The sequence below is a fragment of the Salmo salar genome, chromosome 05, assembly GCF_965601325.2.
Source record: "Salmo salar chromosome 05, fSalSal1, whole genome shotgun sequence".
In the NCBI taxonomy this organism is placed as follows: Eukaryota; Metazoa; Chordata; class Actinopteri; order Salmoniformes; family Salmonidae; genus Salmo; species Salmo salar.
In genome coordinates this window covers 69,399,149-69,417,083 of record NC_138295.1, presented here as the reverse complement: position 1 = coordinate 69,417,083, position 17,935 = coordinate 69,399,149, and the positions used below count along the sequence as shown (strand labels likewise).

Genomic DNA, 17,935 nt, shown 5'->3' with positions numbered 1-17,935 from the left:
TACTTTGTTTGTAAACTTTGGAGTAAAACAAGCTTATGTTTTGGGTTCTGATGGGGCATGACAGTTGAACTAAGCTGAGGCATATATAGTATTCAAGAATCAATGAGTACATCCAGAAATGGATGTAGCAACTGCAGAATGCCCCTTTAAATATACACACATACTTTGGGATATGTGGCACAGAAACGAACAAGAGACCAAATATAGGAAACTAAGTTACACTGGCTTTGGAGGGGGCCCATGACACAGTAACAGATGGTCCCAGAGAGGAGAGCAGTAGGGAATGGTTCAGTAAGAGCAGGCTGGGGTGGAAAGTGTTCCCTTCCTGAGTCAATGGGCAGTGTGTTGTAGAGCTCAGTTCATTGGTCCTCCCCTGCAGGCGTCCAATGGGACTGGAGCTCATCCTGTGGTTAGACCGTTCCTTTCATTCCCTGTTCTGCAGGCACTGAGTAGATCCTAAAGAAAGGAGAGAAGAGAAGAGTGAGAGGGGAAAATGAATTATACCAATCCAAAAAACTGGTGGAACTTTACACATCTGAAATATTATTCATTCACTACTATAAAATATTAAAAACATACGATAGTGATATTTATTTCCTTGTTAAGAGTTTATGGGGGATATATCAATTTAGAAACATTGGATGTCCTTGGGAAATGTACAGACTACAGCATATAAACATTACACGTTTTGGAGAATTGGGGATTACAATTTTTGAGATCCTTCCCATAAGACAGCCTGTTCACATTCGCACATGGAAAGCAGGTAGCTACAATCCTTGTTTGTCGGAATCCAGGAAATGCATGTTGGTTTATAGCGCGCTGCAGGAGTTTGGCATGCTACATGGCAACTGCATTACCTCCACACATCCCCTCCCCAGGTGGGACTTATGGCCCTGGCAAGTCTCCCTGTTGATCCAACAAGCCGAGGGTTGTTGTGTGAATAAGCCTCTTTTCAGCACACCTATCACTCAACACACAACACAGCCAGAGCTAACTGCAGCCCTAGGAGCCAAGCGTTAATCCTGCAGAGGAATTTAACCCCTTTTTCTTTCTAAGCCTGCATCATCATTTCTATAGTGCCGAGGTGGCTACGTGCTAGGTAAACTCTCTAACCTCTATCGTTGGCTAGGTCACGTAGCAGCTAGCATGGAACAAAGGAAACTGATTACTCTGCAGAACGCCAGCCCACAGCACAGTTACACAAACCCAAAGACAGACCCAGAGAAATAAATAAAAAAAGAGAAAGAGACAGGTAGAGCCCTCAGTTAACCCCCCCACCCCCCCTCCTCCCTCAGGGGCCCCAGGAGAATGACTAACTGACTATCTCTCACTGTCTGTTCAACTGGTTCAGGCTGTTCTCTGTGCTCTGATTGTTGTTGTCAGATAATGTCATCATACCATAGAGACAGAGCTGGGATTTACTGCTCACTGTGCAATGTGCTTCATACTCTAGATTTCTATGGACATGTTATTCCTGCTCTGGGCTCTGGGAGCAGGCTGGGTCTTGCCCTGTAGGGGTCATGAAGGGCCGACCGTTCTCTCTGGGTTATTGTTAACAGTTGACAGGGTGGGGTGAGGTAGAGCAGTGGAGTGGGCTGGATGGTTTCAGGCTGTGCAGGTAATTGCAGCACAAGTCCAGACGGGCTCGACGGCTCAGCGGCTGGGTGGATCTGCTCCTCCTGATTGAGTTTCGCAACCTCAGCAAGAGTTTGTCTGGTTTTACATGACGCTGGCATGATGCCGTAGTGGAGCGTGTTGCCAAGCCAGCGGTGTGGTGGATGGACTGACTGTTACTCACTCGACTGGTTCTGTCGCTTCCTTCCAGGCGGGCAGGCAGGTAGCGGGAGACTAAGTGGAACATCTCTCTGAGAGACACTGATTTCTATTATCTCAAGGCCTGTTCCTCTTAGGGAAAGTAAACACTCCGAGAGGAATAACATGAAGAGACAAGGCAGAGTGACTTACAGTTCAACGTGTTTTAAAAACTCTAATTGAACTCAATTTCCCATGGATCCCCCATGGACAAAAATTGCAGCCCTGATGGTTTTATCAGGAAGATGGTGTCAATGGAGGAATTAGGGGTACTAGGTTACACTGAGACAAAATATGCACAACATATTGTAAGACTTTCAGTCAAACAGATTGAATGGAGAAGTGTGGCCTTACCCTTGTGGTCGGTTGTGCATGCGGCGCCGGACCAGCACTACGGCTGAAACCAAACAGAAAAGGGAAAAGGTCACCATTTCCTCCTTGCCGCTGGAGAATAGTTCACATTTGCTTAAGTATTAGAGCTTACATGACACCCTGGAAGTGGAGTAAATCATGTCAAGTACCTGACTCAAGGGCCTAACAGCCGTAGGCCTGCGAACTCACTGACTTCAACAAACCACTTTTCTAAAGGTTGCTACATCTGGTCCCTGATCAAACCATCAGTAATAATGTGCCAGATACAGGCCCTGTAATGTGTTGTGAGGTGTGAAAAGAGGTCTGCCAGTCACATAGCATGTATATCTGGTCTGATATTTTCTCAGTCTTATCTTGACTTTTAATCCTTACCTACTATCACTGCGATTGACAGTGCCACCACACTCACGGCTACGATGATGACAATGGTAGTAAATCCATCTGAGAGCAGATAACACACGACAAAAGGAGTTGATGGTTGCAACACAGTGGGATGAAATTAACATAGAAACTTAATTAACACCATTATTTTAGCATGACATGGCTAATGTTCATACAAACCAAGAAGTATGAATTTGCTAAAATATTTACTTATAAATGGATTTATAACACATTGAAATTACAGTTCATCAAGTAAGAAGGTACCTATGGGCCTACTGACATGCAGAAATAAGGTTACTTAAATTCTACATACTGTAAAAGTAGAACAAGTTGTAGACAAAGTTTTTCCTACCTTCCGCTACTTTTTCTCCTGTTGCCTTGTTTGTGTCCACAATATCATTAGTTTCAGGTTCGATAAACACGTAATTGTTCCTGAGATTTGGGATCACTGAAACAGGCAAGAACACACCTAATTATTCTCCGACCTCCATTTCCATTCAGAAGGATATCACCAGTACAGACACATACAAACAAACAACATTCATCTGCTCACTGACTTCATGGACTAATTCTATCCCTGTCTGATCAACGTGGCAGAGGAGGAACAGAACTGGCAGATTTAACAGATCATCATTCTGACTGGATCGATTTCACTCCCAGCCAATCATTAAGCATTCAACATTCACTCCCGGATTCTGATGAGGGGGAGGAAGAAGGGCTTCGGCAGTGCAGCTCCTCTCCTGGCCTGGCTGAGAGAAGGTGTTTCTCCAGAAGATGTGGCCTGCCTGCCTGTGGGGCAGCCCTCCCTGTACTAAATAGCTCTGTAATTATATCAAAGCAACATCATGGGGAAGATGAAGAGTGACAGCAAGCGACGCCGAGAGAAAATGAGAATGCCAATGTGGATTAGTGCCCTGACCGGGGGGGGGGGGGGGGGGATCTCTACGTGTCTGTCTAGTCTAACTTCTGCTTGATGGATACACAGGGGGGGTTCTCCCCACAGATAATTGATTCCATTCTGGGGGTAATGATGAGGGGAACGGTGGTGTAACAGAGGTGTGACCTCTCTTACTCTGCTGACTGAGCTGCTTGCCCATCACATTTCTAACAGGGGGCGAGTTAAAGGGTTAAACTCACCGTTTAGCGTGAATAGATCTTCATCGTCTCCATCTGTGGGACATTCAGAACAGAGGAAGAGGGGAAAGCCCAGTCAGCATCAATATAAAGTAGCTTGTATTACATTTAAAGATTAGCAGTAGTTATATTGCTGTGCTTCATTTGAGGGTTCACTCATGGAACATTATTGGATCATCACGGTACTCCTAAACATAATCATCACTTTTGTAACATTTAAAAAAATGTTTTCATATACTCCTGATTTCATGCTACTTGTGATTTTGTCCCCTTTGGTTTCCAGATGAAGATGTATTCCATACCTGCTGCGTCTGCTGATCCTTCACTCTCCTCCTCTGAGGAAGCTGTATGGGAATAGAGATGGGGAGGATGGGACCAGATTAACTCACAGCAGCTTCTTACTGTACATCACTAAGGTTATTCGTTACATCTCTGCACTATACTGGAGCAGAGCTACTCTCCTATGAACTACTGCTGTGGGATATACAGAATGATTGAGCTGCCATCCATTCAATGGTATACTCACTCATGAACTCTATACTTCTGTGGCTAGGGCATTTAGCTCATGGAAAATGTAGCCATCTTATTACCAGTTTCAGAGTTTTGTGGGAATAACTAACTATACCTTTAGATAGGTAGTAAAACACTACGGTAGCATACACAGGCTCATATCTTCTTTATGTTGAACTGTGGTTTATATAATGTGTATGTATTCTTTCCTCAAAATATACTTTAATTTTTTTATTTCACCTTTATTTAACCAGGTAGGCTAGTTGAGAACAAGTTCTCATTTACAACTGTGACCTGACCAAGATAAAGTAAGGCAGTGCGACACAAACAACAACACAGAGTTACATATGGAGTAAACAAGCGTACAGTCAATAACACAATAGAAAAAAAGAAAGTCTATATACAGTGTGCGCAAATGGCGTGAGGAGGTAAGGCAATAAATAGGCCATAGTAGCGAAGTAATACAATTTAGCACATTAACACTGGAGTGATAGATGTGCAGATGATGATGTGCAAGTAGAAATACTGGTGTGAAAAAGAGCAGAAAAAGTAAATAAAAACAATATTGGGATGAGGTAGGTAGATTGGATGGGCTATTTACAGATGGGCTATGTACAGCTGCAGCAATCGGTTAGCTGCTCAGATAGCTGATGTTTAAAGTTAGTGAGGAAAATATAAGTCTCCAGCTTCAGTGATTTTTGCAATTCGTTCCAGTCATTTGCAGCAGCGAACTGGAAGGAAAGGCGGCCAAAGAGGTGTTGGCTTTGGGGTTGACCAGTGAGATATACCTGCTGGAGCGCGTGCTACGGGTGGGTGTTGTTATCGTGACCAGTGAGCTGAGATAAGGCCGAGATTTACCAAGCATAGACTTATAGATGACCTGGAGCCAGTGGGGTCTGGCGACGAATATGTAGCGAGGGCCAGCCGACTAGAGCATACAGGTCGCAGTGGTGGGTGGTATATGGGGCTTTGGTGACAAACTGTGATAGACCGCATCCAGTTTGCTGAGTAGAGTGTTGGAGGCTATTTTGTAAATGACATCGCCGAAGTCGAGGATCTGTAGGATAGTCAGTTTTACGAGGGTATGTTTGGCTGCCTCGCCTGGTTCACCAACTACTTCTCAGACAGAGTTCAGTGTGTCCAATCGGACGGCCTGTTGTCTGGACCTCTGGCAGTCTCTATGGGGGTACGACAGGGTTAAATTCTTGGGCCGACTCTTTTCTCTGTATATATCAACGATGTCGCTCTTGCTGCGGGTGATTCCCTGATCCACCTCTAAGCAGACGACACCATTCTGTAGACATCTGGCCCTTCTTTAGACACTGTGTTAACAAACTTCCAAGCGAGCTTCAATGGGCAAGTAGCTGCGGGGGGTGCGAAGCTGTTGGCCGGGGTTGGGGTAGTCAGGAGGAAAGCATGGCCAGCCGTAGAGAAATGCTTCTTGAAATTCTCGATTATCATGGATTTATCGGTGGTGACAGTATTACCTAGCCTCAGTGCAGTGGGCAGCTTGGAGGAGGTGCTCTTATTCTCCATGGACTTTACAGTGTCCCAAAACCTTTTGGAGTTAGAGCTACAGGATGCAAATTTCTGTTTGAAAAAGCTAGCGTGTTTTGATTCCTGACTCCCCTGAAAAGTTGCATATCGCAGGGACTATTCGATGCTAGTGCAGTCCGCCACAGGATGTTTTGGTGCTGGTTAAGGGCAGTCAGGTCTGGAGTGAACCTAGGGCTATATCTGTTCTTAGTTCTACATTCTTTGAAAGGGGCATGCTTATTTAAGATGGTGAGGAAATTACTTTTAAAGAACGACCAGGCATCCTCAACTGACGGGATGAGGTCAATATCCTTCCAGGATACCCGGGCCAGGTCGATTAGAAAGGCCTGCTCGCAGAAGTGTTTTAGGGAGCATTTGACAGTGAAGAGGGGTGGTTGTTTGACCGTGGGCAATGAGGCAGTGATGGCTGAGATCCTGATTGAAAACAGCAGAGGTGTATTTGGAGGGCAAGTTGGTCAGGATAATATCTATGAGGGTGCCCATGTTTACGGATTTAGGGTTGTACCTGGTGGGTTCCTCGAACATTTGTGTGAGATTGAGGGCATCTAGCTTAGATTGTAGTACTGCCGGGGTGTTAAGCATATCACAGTTTACGTCACCTAACAGAACGAACTCTGAGGATAGATGGGGGGCAATCAATTGACATATGGAGTCCAGAGCACAGCTGGGAGCTGAGTGGGGTCTATAACAGGTGGCAACTGTGAGCGACTTATTTCTGGAGAGACTAATTTTAAAATTAGAAGCTCGAACTGTTTGGGCATAGACCTGGAAAGTATGACAGAACTTTGCAGGCTATCTTAAGTATCAGCCTAGGTTCATCTAAGAAGTTTTCCACTTAATATTCTGCTATCTCTGGAAGCTATAGGACTCAGAGAGAGACGGTGTATATTTCTCATGTTTAACACATACAGGCATAAAAACAATAAAAAGGTGATCTGTGTGATTAGATCTTTATCAGTGTCTCAGTGTCTGCTGCAAGAGCATTGTGGGAAGGTGAGAACATGCGATACGTACCAGCAGCTCCTCGCAGAGTCACAATCAAACACAGAAACAGCAATCGCAACATCTTCCAATGCTGGAGGGGAGAGAAGAGAAGAAACCAAGTTATAAATACCGGTCATTAATATTCTGCTATTGATGTGTGTGAAAAATGAAAATCTTCCCGTTTGAAAAAGCGAAAGTGAGATGGCGTGAAAGAGTCAACTATAGTCTGTTGTTGAGGCTGTCTGTTGTTTACTCAAACATTTAGGTTTACCTCAGAACCACAGGTAGTCAATGGAAAATTACAGGTATCGGGAACACTATCTTCTGCAATAACGACACTGACTACCATGATGACACAACTCCATACAGGTGGCACAAGCACTGCCCTGATGTTAAAGGACGATGTATATCTTGTCTCAGGGGTAGGGGTGGATGTAAACTGTGTTTCCCAGTGCTCAGCAGAAAGTAACCCTGTCCCACTCAGTCACAGCCAGCTGGCATGAATTGCCTTTTCAACACTTTCCCCTCCCATCTGGGTAACGGTGTGGGACTGTGTATGACTCGGTGTACTTTTACATTTTGTATTGTGTGATTGTGTGTACTGTGTGTGTAAGGGTTTGAATGGTGCGTAAGGCCACAGTGCTTTGTTCTAACCAGCCATTAGGATTTACATCGTGTTAGCCATTAAACTCTGTCACCCTCTGTTTAGACACTAAAAAGTTATTTGTAACTAAACAAATATTTAAGTTTCTGTCAGCTCCACTTTGGAAGATGGCCCAACAGTCACATTCGTTTCGTCTGGCTGCGAGTGGGAGATTTTTTCCTGCCGCCTTCTTGAGAAACCTCACACTACTTCCTGGTGGCAGCGGGCCCAGAACAGAGTCTCTTCTCTTGCTCTATTCGCTCATCTCCCCAACACACAGATGTGGAACACAGCTGTTCCTAGCTAAACAAAGCCTCGACAACCAGCTGGCCAGCCGCAGTACAATTGGCTGTATTTTTAAAACGGGCCCAGGCTTGGGAATGACCTCTTCCCTAGTCGATGTCCGACTGGGCGGATGACGCCTCGGTGGTCAAATATAACACGGCTCCCTGGCATGGGCCCAGAAGCCTTTGCTCTACCAGGGAACCAGGGTTAGAGTGGTGGGAGAATTCCCCCTTAGAGAACTGGAGCAAATACTGCTGCTACTGCCCTCCCTCTCATTGTCAGCGATGCCCATTGTGTACAGGGACCCTACTTCCTTTAGCTAATGACTACACTACTATGTGAGGGCTCTGGGAAGTGAATGGAGGTGAACTGCATTGTTGGGACATTGGACAGGCTGTACACCAGGAGTTTCCACCAACCTCCTACCCCCTATCCTCACTGCCCTCTACACCATTAATATGTTACTGAAGTCCAGTTGAACTTCCAGTTGGGACAGTGTTGCCGTACATTTGTTTACCATGGCAGTGTGAAGACATCAAGAGTCAAGGCAACAGGTATAAATGAGATTATGGCCCATAGACTCCCGAACCATAATGGTGAGGGGAAGTCAGTAAAAAGAAAGAGGGAGAGGTGGACTGTAGTGGTGGCGGGGGAGGGAGTGGAGAGTAACGGAGTCTCCTCCATCTCAGTTCACTAGTCCAGCAGGGGATTTGATGCTTGAGAAAGACCTGAGGATCGGGAGTCTATGGGCTATAATCTCATTTGTATGTGTTGCCTTGGCTTCAGATGTCTTCACACTGCCATGGTAAATAAATCACCATCCTGGAGGGCCGCAGAGGGAGAGTTACGTGGACTGGGCTTCTAAATTACCAGGCTTGAATAAGCGGGTCATGGAGGGAGACATATGTTAGTTTAAGGTGTTAATCAGATGACAGGAGAGAGACTGATTTCAGTGGGAGACCAGTGTGCTGCAGTGTACTGCGTTCTGCTCAGGCCTCACAGAGAGCTGCAGTGAATCTCGCGACAACCTAAGCAGCAGTCTCAAATAAAATCCCCTCTGTATCCAATTTAGTTTAGTCAGAGATGCTTGGGTGAAATAATAAGCTGATCCAATTTGGAAACATTTATCAACACAGTCCATTGCCTCAGAATCAAAACGCCTCCTGTGAGATGGTTTTATTTCTCTAAATTGGGTAATATATTCTTGTATATTTGAATGGTGATTGAATTTGTGTTGGTATCCATGCAGGATTTTACTAGGCCCCAATTTGCACCCTATCATAAGCAGTGGCCTCCCAATGAAGGAGAGAGAAGAGGCCTGCCCAGAAGTCACAGCGCTACAACGATCATACACTATCATAAATCTATGCATCCTAAATCAAGAGTGCAGCACTAAGCGGAAGCTTCTTCTGCAACCTACACTTAGTGTACAGAACATTAGGAACACCTTCCTGATATTGACTTGCCCTCAGAACAGTCTCAATTCGTCAGGGCATGGATTCTAAAAGGAGTCGAAAGCATTCCACAGGGATGCTGGCCCATGTTTACTCCAATGCTTCCCTTTGGGTGGTAGACCCTTCTTGATACACACAGGAAACTGTTGAGCATGAAAAACCCAGCAACACTGCAGTTCTTGACACACAAACCGGTGCGCCTGGCACCTACTACCATACCCGTTCAAAAGCACTTCAATCTTTTGTCTTGCCCATTCACCCTATGAATGGCACACATACACAATCCATGTTTCAATTGTCTCAAAGCTTAAAAATCCTTATGTAACCTGTCTCCTCCCCTTCATTTATACTGATTGATGTCGATTTAACAAGGTACATCAATAAGGGATCATAGCTTTCACCTGGATTAATATGGTCAGTCTGTCATGGAAAGGTGTTTTGTAAACTGGCCTTGTTTTTCTGCCATTTGTTTCCCTTATGATTTTTTCCCCTGCACACACGCACGTTGAGCAGAGCAGCATACCTCACTGGCTAAGCCCGTCCCAGAGAACATCTTGATCTTGTTTACAGGTTTTAATTCTGAATGATAACACTCCCCACCCCACCAACATCACTACCACATAATCCAACAAACACACAAATAAAAAGAATGCACACAGACATATACATACATTATTCCCATACAGGCAGCTAGATGAATAAATGCCACTATCTCTGTCTCTCACGAACACACACTGCTGTCATGACTGACGTGGGTGAAAAAAAAAACACTGATGTGGCAAGATAGCTAAGAAATTAGGGGGAGAGAGAGAGAGAGAGAGACAGAAAGAGAGAGAGAAGCTAGATTAAACTTTTATCATACAGCACAGTAAGAACAAACAGACATAAATATAAAAAGAGAGCAAAAGAATAACAGACAGAACGAACCAAGTGAGCAAGAGAGGGGGAAAGGGAGAGGAAGAGAAAGACTGAATGCTACCTGATGATTTGTTATTCAATGCCATTCAATTGCAAAATGTGGTAGCTCTGCTTTCTATTGTTCAGCGAAGGGAGAAAATATTCACATGAAATGTTTACTCAACTGTCCCCTCCACAGAAAACGTTTATCTAGGTGAGTTGAATGCAAATAGATTATTTCTAGAACCCATAAACAACAAATGTCCCTTACACTATGGCAACAGGCCACAAATAGCAATTATGGAGCAGGTAAATACGCACATTAACACAAACAGTACAGTCAGAGCACATTACCTGCTATTGAGAGCATGCACACAGGTTGCCATGAAGCAATTCAGCATCAGGCAACATAAGAATGTGGCATTGGGCTGGCTGCGTGTGTGAACCAAATTAAGAAATGAAACCCACAGTAGCAAAGTACACAGAGAGGATGTGACCATCCTTTTGCAGACATGCTATCATCATCATCATCATCATAGAACCAAATGGAACATTTTTAAGAAGCTCAAGATTCTGCTGTCTGTCTGCCTGAGTCTCTGTCTGAGCATCTGTCTGACCAACAAAAGGAACTACAGACAACAGAGACCGTCACAAGACTAAGGAAGTGATTCTGACATGATGATGACCACTGTGCCGACTGCCACCATTACTGAAGTACAGCACAATGTACATGTGATGCGGTTGGCCTATGGCACGCTGACTGGCGTAGCAGTGTTATACAGGATTATACTGTCTCTTTCGGGGAAACTTTAGTGCTATTCAATTAGACAAAACATCTTCAACAGCAATCTGATGGAGAGATGCTGCTGCTGTTCTTTGTTTTGTTAATGCAACAGCAGACCAGTGTTTTCCCTACACCTGTAAAGCTGTGGCGGGCTCCTCAGCCTAGCTCTGCTCCCTAAGAGAAGAAGTCTTCAAGTGATTTCAATTGAAACTATTAGAAGAGTTGTATATTGATTTATGGGCCTTTGCATCCTGCCTGGAAAATGATCTAGTATAAACACTGACCAAGACAGTGAGCTTGAAATCAGATTTCAGTATTCCATCCGAGCCTCTCCATAATCTAGACCTTCACAGCTGGGTCTCATATGCCTCTCAGAAATACACTTGATTAAAACAAATGTTCAAAATCCTCTGCCTTGGCTGCTATGTGTACAGACTTCTCCCACCAAGATTAAACCATTTGATGTCAATGTGGGCTTCCACCACTCTTTGGGGGGAAACTTGAGTTAGTATAGTAGAACTAAAGGTCTCTAAAAACAGAATTGTTTGATCTGAGAAAAAATTAGGTCAGGCATACGTGTGTATGAGACAGGAAGTGAGAAAATGACTGCCTTGTCTGTGTTTCATGCTAAGTCATAAAGCCTGACTGTGTGATCGCTCCTTATCTGTTTGATGCAACAGCCCTTATCAACACAACTGGTTAAAGTCAAAAGTTCAGACCATAAACCTGCTTCCTTATGGGACTAGTCTTTACATTTGAATTGCAAATGTAGCTTACTGTAACTATTTGGAGTGCATCATATAAAGGGCAGTGAGGTAGGTAGCAGCCTATAGGTCCAATGTTAATGACTGCTAATAAACAAACCTCACAAAACACTAGTATCACCTCAACTATGTGGTTGAGAATAAATATGCAAAAATGTAATAACTGCTTCAGAGTTTCAATCCAGACAGTTTTTGAATGAGAACATTTCTGTGATTCATTATCATTACACAGTTAGGACAGCTTACAAACAACGGTTAGGTTCAGTAGTCTGCCTGGTGGTTGGAAAAAATATTCCCAATCTTAGTCATTAGTTGGCTGATAAGATAGTTAAAAAGGCAAACTCGTTCTGCTTGGCAGCTGTGCAGAAGAAAAGACAGTACACTGCAGTGCACATGCAGGGTGAATGGTTTCTGTTCCAACTGAGAGCAATATTGCCAAGACAACAAAACACATATCAACAAGCCTATTTAGCCTAGGTAGAAATCCATAATACCCTTTCCTCCAACCTTCGCCAATGTTTTTGATCTCATATGAAAATTATCATAAAAGATGCAAAAAGATGTTCACCTTGTTCAGGTAGCCAACACATTACAGAATCTGTGCAAAGGTTTCCTGGTCGCCTATGTAGGCAAGACTGAGGCTACTGTAGACTAATTGATCATGTTTGTATTAATATATCAGCCCCAGACAACCAACAGAACATGAGCTGACATATACTCAACTTGTGTTGAGGCATTGCAAGACCATTTAAACTAAATATTCCAATAACACCAAAATATTTTAAATAAAGCATTTTCATGTAGTCTCATAGTCCCATACTCTCTTCTATAATGTCATAGTCTATAAATTATAGGGTTGTCTTAAAATGATACATTTGGGTCTGTCTGCCGCCCACTCAAAAGGTACTCACCTACACTGACTTTCTGCACCGTGCGGCGGGCTGTGTTTCACAATAGGCTATTATGAGACTAAAATGAACCTGCAAGATGTTCACGCGCCGGTGGCAGGATACACTGTGATGCTGCAAGGGCCAAGTTCAGAGAAACTTGTTCGAAACAAAAAGGGAATTCACTAGCGATTTGTCACATCGCTTAGTAGAAAGAAATGCCCCAAATACGTCATTGACATGTTTGCGCAGTTGTTTTACAGGGAAGATATGAAAAAATCCCTTGTGTTACAGTACGCCTAGCCCTATACAATACACAGACACATATGCGGACGCGGCAGTTGTCTGAAAGTTGGAATTTTCCTTTGCAATGTTCTGAATTGAAAGCGCTATCATTTGGTTGTAACATTTAAGTCAATTTGACAGCCCTTCTTCGACAGAGAGAGGTATTACAGTGTGACATGTGGTCATGTTGTTCCCTCCATGAGCTCACACTCATCTGTCAATCTGAGCTAATTTAGGGCCAGCTGTCAACACTTTACCGATGTTCGAGAGCGTCAAATCCGTGATACATTGTGGGCAAAGTGTCACTGTCTGACTGATCTATAAATAATAATGAATAGTTATTTATAACGCAAGGTTATTTGTAGATCAGTTACCAACTGCAATTCAGTCCAATTCAGACAGGCAGATTTTTTTTCTTCTCACTAATTGTTATTTTGAAAGTGAAAAGATCTAATGTGATTGGTCAAAATACCAATTAGTGAAAGAACTATCAGAATTGGGCTACCTGTGCAAATGCTTCAATTAAATATCATTAATGATGCTCATGTGTGTGAATTTGGGGTTAGCAGCGTATTTCTTCAGCAAATACGACCATTTAAATACAGTTGTTTTCCAGTTAATTTGATCCAACTAAACAACTGTTTTTGTTCAGAACAATTACGTTTATGTTGCTGTTCCAGGTGTAAGTACTGCATCTCTCTTATGGTTTAGCAAGCCTTGGCCTGTTGTATATTTCCATACAATGTGTATGTGACTTCTGTGTGCAAAGTCATTGGAAAACTCTTGAAATAATAGATTGATGGAGCCCTTCAGGCTATTTCTGTGTTCCCTCGTGGGCTGGCCCTGGACATGTGATAATGGAATTTATATGTTCAAGGTAATGACTAAAGGATTCCACCCTGAAACGTATAACTGTGTAAAGAATTTGAATTATAAGACTGTAATTCTCTAATGTGTGTGCATAGGACAAGTTAAGACTTTACTATTTAGCAATGTAAGTGAGACATCCAAGGAAAAGAGGAACTGTCGACAGACAACTTGTGACAAGACAGCTTATGACAACTGTGAAACTGATGACAGAAAGGTCTCCCCACCCAGGGAGGGGAGAAACCATTAGGCTTGCAGTAGATTATGAAACATGTGGCAAAATATGATAAGCAATGTATGTGTTGGAAAATTATTGTAAATAGCATTGACAGTGTTAGAGAAGAGGAGGGGCTTTTATAAGGGGTATGGTATGACCAAATGTGAGGTATAAAAGGCTATGTGCATTGTATGATTTTTAGAGCTCTCTGAATAAAGAACTAACCTTTTGCAGAATTCTGGGACTTTGTCAAATTCTTCTATTAACCAGGGCCTTACAACCTCTGGGGAATTGGTCAAAGCTATAGTGATTGTATTATCATTGGGATTGACAATTCTCGTGACAATATGTGACACAGGCGGTCGCCTAGGGCCCCGGCTGAGTTGTGTTTTTTCATTTTTTTTTAAGAACTCAGTCGGGGTCTCAACTTACTGTTGAGCGTTAGAGTAGTAGACTACACAAGGTGCAATTTCGAAACTTGGTTGGGCATCAGTAGTTTCCTATTATTTTATGAGTCAATGAATTAGCCCATGTCAGGTATAATTGTTTTATATATATAAATTGGTAAATTTGTTTACCCAGCTTTCTAAACTTGTAATAATAATGGCTGAATTACTGACTGGGCACGTCAAGAGGGCATGAGGTGTGGCCCCCCAAAAGGCTACGCCTGGTTCCCTCATGCTGCCTTTACCTGTTAGGTGTGCCATCCCATGTCATTCCCATCATTATGACTTAAGTGAAATATCATTCTGTTTGTTTGATCATGCAAGACGAAAGTCGCAGGTCTTGGCCCCAAGCCTTGGATTGACATGCGGGCCAATTACTGTATGCCAATACTGAGTTGTAAACCTTCTCTTAATAAGTTATACCATAGCTACTTGAGATGTTTTTGTTAGATGGGGCCCCTATGCTACAAGACTAACAATCAATTGACTATTTAATAAAACAATTTTTTTTTACTTTTTTAAAATTTAACTAGGCAAGTCAGTTAAGAACAAATTCCTATATATACCTTATTTAAAAGGTATCACTTGAATGGACTTAAAATGGGACTGCACTGAATCGGATAAGGGCAGGTATGTGTTGTGTGAATCATCACTCAGGGTAAACTAACATGAAATACCTTGTGAACTATCTCATGTAATTCACACATGCAACATACTGTTATGTTACCTCTCCCTTAAACCACTCAAGACTCAACAGTTGAGTAACTATTTGTATAGTTTCGTGTTGTTAGTGGGGTGGGGCTACCTGCGTCTCAGTTCTTGAGATAATGAAGACATTGACCTCCCTGGATATTATGCCAGCCTCCCCTGGTTAGTGGATATTCTATCCCTTAGCATGGTGCCATTTAATGTCATGGTAGTGCTGGGGCCACCTTAGTAGACTCCAAATTAGGCCCTTATCTCCCATTTGTTAGTCAGGTGGTCATGGGTCCTCCAATGGAAGCTTACGACCATCTGACAAGCAATGCTAGATTAGTGCATTGTCTGGCAGCTTATAATGGCTTTTGACATGCAGAATAGAATTTGTTGAAGCTACAGTTAAAACAGTCACCTCTCTTCCCTCTCTGTCTTATTCACATTTGAGTTGATTAAAACGAATCTATTTAGGATTGTTGGCAGAGCAGTAACTGAGGTTTGGGTTTAAATTGAACATACTTGTTAACAGAGCACCTTTGTCTGTAAGCTATGCTTTAGGGAATGTCCATATTAAAACAAAGCTTTTCTGTAGTTGTTATCCCTCTTTAAGCATTATAACCCCCTTGTTAACTGTCAATCATTAACTAGTCTTGCTCCGGACCTGTGTTCTTACAAAAAAAGTATTGCAGAGTTTTATTTAATTGCTCATGCAAAAAATACTAAAGCGGTTTCTTCACAGCCCCACCTCCTAAATTTCAGACAGTGCTGAAAGAGGATCGTTTTAATGTACTTAGCTTTACAACTGACATCTTATCAAGGCTCTTGCTATATTCTAAGTTTATACTGGAAAGCATCACTCACCTCAAGTCGTGTTGACACTTCTAGCTGTGCTGAGTTGATTCTACACCACTGCTATGTTTTGTTCCACTGCTGTTGTGATCCCTGGCAACATGGGAGCTTCCTGAGAATGTGCACACAGGTGCACATCAGACAGAGGTCAGGAACTAAGAACTGTGCTCTGAATTCCCTCATTGGCTGCTGAGCCAGGTGCAATCTGACACCTGCCCTGATAGTGTTATCTGTTTTCAAGTACTTGCACACTGCTCAGTGCTCTTAGCTTGGCGTGAAACATATACAGTAGGTTTTACTTACAGGTGATCAGTGTGAGCTGTGACAGTAATACTTTTTCTGCAAATGCAATGTTCCAACAGTTTCATACATTTTTTATTTGCTCTCCTCGACTAGTGTTTGTACAATTTATAGCTTTTTCAGATTGAAGAAATCTCATTAGCCCCATTTTAGTTTTAACATGGGAATGTCCTATAGCCGGATCCTCCACATAGGCGCTGGAGAGTGTTCAGCTCCAAATCCCTGTTAGGGATTTGCTCTCGGAAGTCTGTTGGTGTCGCAACAGGTTACACATGCTCTAAACAGGACATTGACAACTTCACTTACGACCTTGCTGACCTGAAGCCAGTTTCTAACTTGGAGTTGTTTTCCCTCCCCTGACTAACGTTAACATGTGTGAAAAACAAGGTGTGTACTCCAACTAGAGACGAGCTCATGGATCCATAGGTCATTTTACTTTTCAACCTTTTTAAGAAAATACAATAAAAAATGCGGTTTCTTCAGGCAACATAAACACTGACTACTTTGCGTCTCCTCTCCCTGTGAGGAGATGCACTGTCGACCTAACAGGCTGTGTGTAAAGAAGGACGGAAAGCCTGTCTTCTCTTCAGAGTCTAACATTTACTCTGCATAGGGGGATTCTTACTACCGCACCCTCGTCAGTACAAACACTTTGCCGTGATTGTGGCTAGTACGTGTCCATACTGTCTTGTTGCTTTTGCAGATCAATAGTCAGAGGAACCTGCCCCTAGCCCTGGCCGCCGGCTCTCTGCCTTTATACCCTAGCAGCTCTAGCGTTGTCTTGGAAACAGACTTTGGCCTGATGCTGCGGTATGACTGGCATCACAACCTTGAATTGGAAGTGGCATCGGAGCTGTCTGGTTCACTGTGTATTATCTGTGGAAACTACAACCACAATGCAACTAATGACTTTGCCACCCCTGATGGAATTGTGGCGACTGTGGACTTTGCGCTTCACTGGAAAGTGGACTGCGGCGCCTCATGTCCTGTGTGCAGTACAGGCCAAGTGAACTCTAAACCTGCATTGGGTTCGGTTTCAGGCTGCTGCAGAGCCACGGCCATGTTGATCCTGACCCGGACGTCTGCAGCTGCAAGGCTGACCAATGTGCTGCTGATGGAGCTCCTTCTGCTGTCTGTAGGTTGATGCAGGCCTACTCTGACATATGTCAGAGGCTGGGGCTCAGTCTTTCAAGGCCGGCTACCTCTCAGTGAAAGGCCGGCTATCTACTCAGTGGCAGCCATTGTGTCCCAGACAGCAGGTGTGGCTGCAGCCATCAAGGTCTCTACTACCTCCCCAAGGAGATGGTCTGGATGTACCGCCAGTGTCGGAAGCAGTGCACCTGCCAGCCTTCCTCCAAGAACATCACCTATGTCCAGGCCCAGTGTCAGGAGGACAAGGTATGCAAGATTCTGGCTGGGCTACCATAAGGAAGGGCTTAGGGTGTGCACAGCTCAAGGGGATCAGCATTACACCATTTTTGACGGGAACAGGTATGACTTCCAAAGCACCTGTGCGTACCAGCTGGTGAGGCACTTCCCTAGACATTTACATTTTAGTCATTTAGCAGGCGCTCTTATCCAGAGCAACTTACAGTAGTGAATGCATACATTTAATTTCATACATTTTTTTTTTCTTTTCGTACTGGCCCCCCGTGGGAATCAAACCCACAACCCTGGCGTTGCAAACACCATGCGTTGCAAACACCATTCACTACCAACTGAGCTACAGGGAAGCCTAGCTCGGGAGACCTGCCTGGTTTCAGTGTGGCAACGCAGAACGAGAGGAGGACGACACCAACACTTCTTATTCC

General features: G+C 43.6%; 1 protein-coding gene across 2 annotated transcripts; it reads right to left on the bottom strand.

Moving 5' to 3' along the window:
- On the bottom strand, positions 1-16,034 carry si:dkey-262k9.2 (uncharacterized). Of its 2 annotated transcripts, none has more exons than XM_014201480.3 (8): positions 12,489-12,654; positions 6,781-6,841; positions 4,002-4,043; positions 3,703-3,735; positions 2,918-3,013; positions 2,557-2,625; positions 2,167-2,209; positions 1-456 (listed from the first exon to the last, which is right to left on the bottom strand). In XM_014201480.3, exons 2-8 carry the CDS (start codon positions 6,830-6,832, stop codon positions 411-413), a joined length of 381 nt encoding a protein of 126 aa, XP_014056955.1. In that variant the 5' UTR covers positions 6,833-6,841; positions 12,489-12,654; the 3' UTR covers positions 1-410. The 2 variants fall into 2 exon arrangements, with proteins under 2 accessions (XP_014056955.1, XP_014056954.1); XM_014201479.3 differs by lacking the exon at positions 12,489-12,654 and adding an exon at positions 15,837-16,034 and having other exon boundaries at positions 131-456.
- Positions 16,035-17,935: the final 1,901 nt, after the last annotated feature.

Bases quoted from the DNA above. Each gene is read 5' to 3' on its own strand.
- si:dkey-262k9.2 (XM_014201479.3), bottom strand. From the start codon at position 6,832: ATGTTGCGATTGCTGTTTCTGTGTTTGATTGTGACTCTGCGAGGAGCT. The intron at 2,210-2,556 runs GTAAGGATTAAA...GTTTGGTTTCAG, and splicing joins GTCAATCGCAGTGATAGTAG to CCGTAGTGCTGGTCCGGCGC. The intron at 457-2,166 runs GTAAGGCCACAC...TCCTTTCTTTAG, and splicing joins ATGCACAACCGACCACAAGG to GATCTACTCAGTGCCTGCAG.